General features: G+C 40.4%; 1 protein-coding gene across 1 annotated transcript; it reads right to left on the bottom strand.

The window, feature by feature from the left end:
* Positions 1–1,369: 1,369 nt before the first annotated feature.
* LOC148123849 (protocadherin beta-16-like) lies at positions 1,370–4,051 on the bottom strand. Its single transcript, XM_087918645.1, has one exon. It carries the CDS (start codon positions 3,881–3,883, stop codon positions 1,370–1,372), a length of 2,514 nt encoding a protein of 837 aa, XP_087774771.1. The 5' UTR covers positions 3,884–4,051.
* Between the last annotated feature and the right edge of the window lie 638 nt (positions 4,052–4,689).

Raw genomic sequence — 4,689 nt, 5'->3', positions numbered from 1 at the left:
GGCATGCAGTGTTCCAAAGGACTAAGGTTAACTTATAATGGGTTTCACACTAGGGTTTCATAGTTTCTCAAACTGGATTGCAACTCAGAGACATTTAAAGGAATGTAGAAAGCAATCTTGCCTTGAGAAAATGATAGTCCTACCAACGTATACCTTGGGCCTAAAATCTTGTTCTGATAGTAGAGTTCACACTAGTCACTGCAACACTGCAAAGAGAACTCCTGGGAACTCCTGATTAAAGTTTGGAAATCAATAGATCAAACCATGGTCAATTTTAAACTGACAGCCATTGCAAACCACTATTTAAAATATTTGGACATTTTGTTAAAAATGTTTGGACACAGTTGCCTAATACATCATAGAATCATAGAGTTGGAAGGAACTTTGAAGGTCTTCTAGTCCAACTCTCTGCCCAAGGCAGGAAACCTTATTGCATCCTGGACAAATGGCTATCCAGGCTTTTCTATAAAATTCCAGGGATGGAGCATTCATAACTCTGGGAGGCAAGCTGATCCATTGATTAATTGCTCTCACTCTCGGGAAATTTCTCCTAAATTCCAGGTTGGATCTGTCTTTAACAAGCTTCCACCCATTGTTTCTTGTGCTGCGCTCATTCCTAAATCCTATCCACCTAAACATAGATTGACCAGACAATAAGATGATAACATCTTTGATCAATTGATAAAAATACAGTATTTCCTTGTGATAGGAAAATATGAAGAAGTTAAAACAATCTTTTTTAAAAAAGATAATTTTAAGTTGATAGGTTGTCAGATCATCTTACAAGTCCCCCAAGTTCAATACTGGCAATAGAATCTTTCAATTCCAGGTGGTAAATTGTTTTGACAATCTCTAAATGGGGAAATATTCCAGAGTATTTATTTTATAAAATTCAATCTATACGTCAAAAATTCTAGAAGATAATTATAGTAGGGAAAAACGCTCTTGTAGGGAACTGTAATAGAAATTTGAACTCCAAAGTTTTCAATATTGCTCCTTTTAGGAGGATTTCTGGAACACTTTGCTCTATGTTGTAATCTGCAGCTGGGTAAGACTTACCTGAGCAGTTTGCAACCCTCCCTGCCAGGTTCCACATTGAAACTGCTTGTGGGAAATCTGTACCAAAGGTTGCAAATTGTGGCCACATGATCATGGGATGCAGAGTCATCCTATGTGTGAGCTGGGTGCCAAGCGTCCAGATCGCAATCAAAGGATCATGGAGGCCCTGGGACAACTGGAACTTCTAGGATTGGTCATAACTACCACTCAGTGCATTATAATAGCAAATGTTCGCTGAAGCCAAGGATTACCTAGAAAAGAATTGTGATCTATGCTCTCAACTAAAATTAAAGTAAAATTACCTGTTTCTTTAATAAATAACCAGTTCACAAATACCTGATACAGCAAAAGAATAGAGGGAGAATGAATAGGAAGAGGCTGAATTAATTGTATGTTTTTTCCTCACCTCTTTCTTTGCGCCATTAACTGCAACCTCCTCAGAAGTATCTTGGATGCCTGCAGAAATATTATGGTTCCCTGTGACGTTAGCATCTCCCACCGAAAAGACTGGAAAGAGAGGCCTGAGAAATCGGAACTCGCTGCTTAAGGATCCACCAGTCAAACAAACATCATAACGGTAAGTCCTGGAAAGTGACCCGTTCTGTGAATCAGCACAGTTCTCTTGGGTATCAACACTGGCAGGTGGGAAGTGAGGAACAGCCGCAGTAAAATGGCTTTGGGGATCCTTCTTGAAGACTTTCACCACAATAAACACAACAATGCAGACCAGAAACACAAAGGAGACTGCAGCCAAGCAGATCACCAAATACTTGGTCAAGGTTTTGTCTTCTTCTGGTTCTTGCACACTGACATCCACCCTCCTCAGGAAGGGATCCGAAAAGCCATCCACAAGAAGAACATTAAGCAACACCGTGCTGGTCTGTGGAGGAAGACCGTTGTCTCTGACCTGTATCACCAGTCTCTGCTTGTTAGTGTCTCGCTCATTCAGGGCTCTCCTGGTTTTCACTTCCCCATTCTGCGCTCCTATGCTGAAAAGGGCTGGGTCCGTGGCCTTCAGCAATTCATAGGAAAGCCAAGAGTTTTGGCCAGAATCTGCATCCACTGCAACCACCTTGGTGACCAGATAGCCGGCCTCGGCTGACTTGGGAACCAGCTCATTGCATGGGGATGTGTTGTTCTGGAGGGGATACAGGAAGAAGGGAGCATTGTCATTCTCATCTATAATGTGGATTCGGACAATCACTTCTGAGCTCAGGGAAGGAGAACCTCCATCAGATGCCCTCACAGTAACTCTGAAGCCTCTTATCTGCTCATAGTCCAGGGACCGGAGGGCATACATGTTTCCGGTTTCAGAGTTGATTGAGATGTAAGAGGTCACCAGGCCCTCACTCTTCCCGGGCAGAACTAAGTAACTCACTTTAGCATTCAGCTTTGTGTCCAGATCCAGAGCATGGACTGAGCCGATGAGCAAGCCTGGAATATTATTCTCCCGGATCTGCATGTCATATGAAGACTTTTCAAAAAGGGGAGAGTTGTCATTGACATCGGAGATCTGAACATTAATCAATCTTGTTGAAGTGAGCCTAGGAGATCCCCAGTCAATGGCTGTGATGGTGATGTTGTACTCAGAGACTGTCTCTCTGTCTAGCGGACTTTGGAGCACAAGCTGGTAAAAGTTGTTTGTGGTGGCTTTGAGCACAAAAGGTAGGTTCATCTCCACAGAGCAGATTGTTTTGCTGTTGTCTCCAGAGTCTTGGTCTCTCACACTGAAGAGGGCCACCATTGTGTCCAAGGGAGAATCCTCCTTTAAAGTGCTGGTCAGAGATATGATGGACACTTCTGGGGGGTTGTCATTCTCATCTTCAATCTCTATCAGTATCTTGCACTGACCTGGAAGACCCCCTCCATCTGTTGCTCTGATGCTCATGCTATAACTCTTCTCTTTTTCATAATCAATCTGTCCCCAAACAGTTATTTCACCAGTAATTTCATTTAAAGAAAACAAATTGTTTATTCGTTCAGGCACTTGATGGAATGAGTAGAGGATCTGTGCATTTGAACCCATATCAATATCCGTAGCTTCCACTTTCATCACAAAAGTGCCCTTAGGGAGATTCTCCTTTATTCTTGCCTTATATTCAGACTTACTAAAGAAAGGAAAGTTATCATTATTATCAAGAACATTAATATTAATTTGAACTGTGCCGGTTTTCTTTGGAACTCCTCCATCAATAGCCATTAGAATCAATCCAAGGTGTGGCATCTTCTCCCTATCTAGTGATTTCTTCAAAACAAGGTATATATTGTCTTTTCCCTCTTCATTCTTTTGTACTTCAAGATGAAAATGTTCATTGGAACTGAGAATGTAATTTTGGATGCTATTATCTCCTATGTCGTCATCCTGAGCTAATTCTAAGGGAAATATCATACTTATTGGAATATTTTCAGGAATGTCCACCTTAACTTCGTTCTTCCAAAATTTGGGTGCATTGTCATTCACATCTTCTATCTTGATTTCAATATTAAAGATCTCTAAGGGGTTTTCCAAAACCAACTGAGAAAGAAGTAGACAAGGATCGCTCCGGCCACATAAAGCTTCTCTGTCTATTTTATCATTAATCAACAGATTCCCAGTATGAATATCAAGGTGGAAGTATTCCTGAGTGCCCTCAGCAACTAAATGTGCTTTGCGTGTGAAGAGCTCCCCTGTTTCCAGTTTCAGTTCCTTGAGCACATTAGCCACCAGAAACCCCCTTTTCTTTTCTTCAGGGACAGACAAGCGAATTGAAGCACACATTACTCTAAGGAATGAGAAAGAGAGAAGGACATACAGACCTTGCCTTTTCCAAAAGCAATTCTCCATGATTCCAGTCTCTTCCTTGTAGCCTCAGATTCTGCCCCCAAATTCAGTCCTTCCTTCCTTTCTTTATGATTTAATTGTTCACATCGTAGTTAATTGTTCAGACTTTTGCCACTTTTCAATCTGCATGTATTTCACAACAAAAGAACTGCATCCTCTCCCTCCCCAATTTTTTGTACTAGGTTTCTTCTCCCAATGTTGATCAAGATGCAGAACAGACTAATTCTCCTTGTTAATACTGCCACCATGTGGTCAATCAGGCAAAAATGTATTTTAACTTGGTCAGTTGCTTTGCTGCTGTGACTTCCCAACTTACTGCCCCAGAAAAGCAATTCTTTCGTTTCTTTCCTTACTGCAATTGGGCCATCTTGGACATAAATACACTGTTAACTGTATAAGTACATATATTAATATAACTATGCATTGTGAAGTTATATACCGTATAAAAATCTCAAAATGCACCTCAATGCAAGCATTTGCAACAGGTTTAAAATTAAAAATCCCATTTTTGTCTGCTCTTTTGCAGTGCAAAAGTGCTTCTAAACTTTAGCTTTACTATCATGACTAAAACAGCTGAGAAATTTGTCTTGGATGATAGAGTTTGCTGGATCAAAAGTCAACAGAAATGAGAATGGTGGCAATTTTCTTAAAAAATATTTATCTATCTTATATTTATATAGTGTGGAAAGCCACACCCTTCTAGAAGAATGAAATATTTTGAGGAATATTTAAAAAAGTCAGAATATTATATTTCCCAAAGGGGGAAATGGAGAAATATTTTTCAAGAGGCAGAGAGCAACCCCCACTTT

This window comes from Pseudonaja textilis, unplaced genomic scaffold (assembly GCF_049901715.1).
Source record: "Pseudonaja textilis isolate UNSWEBS1 unplaced genomic scaffold, rPseTex1.2 PTEXCTG178, whole genome shotgun sequence".
NCBI lineage: Eukaryota > Metazoa > Chordata > Lepidosauria > Squamata > Elapidae > Pseudonaja > Pseudonaja textilis.
The sequence above is the reverse complement of the archived record's forward strand: the minus strand, read 5'-3'. Positions and strand labels throughout refer to the sequence as shown.

Coding starts and splice junctions, on each gene's coding strand:
- LOC148123849 (XM_087918645.1), bottom strand. CDS start 3,883: ATGGAGAATTGCTTTTGGAAAAGGCAAGGTCTGTATGTCCTTCTCTCT.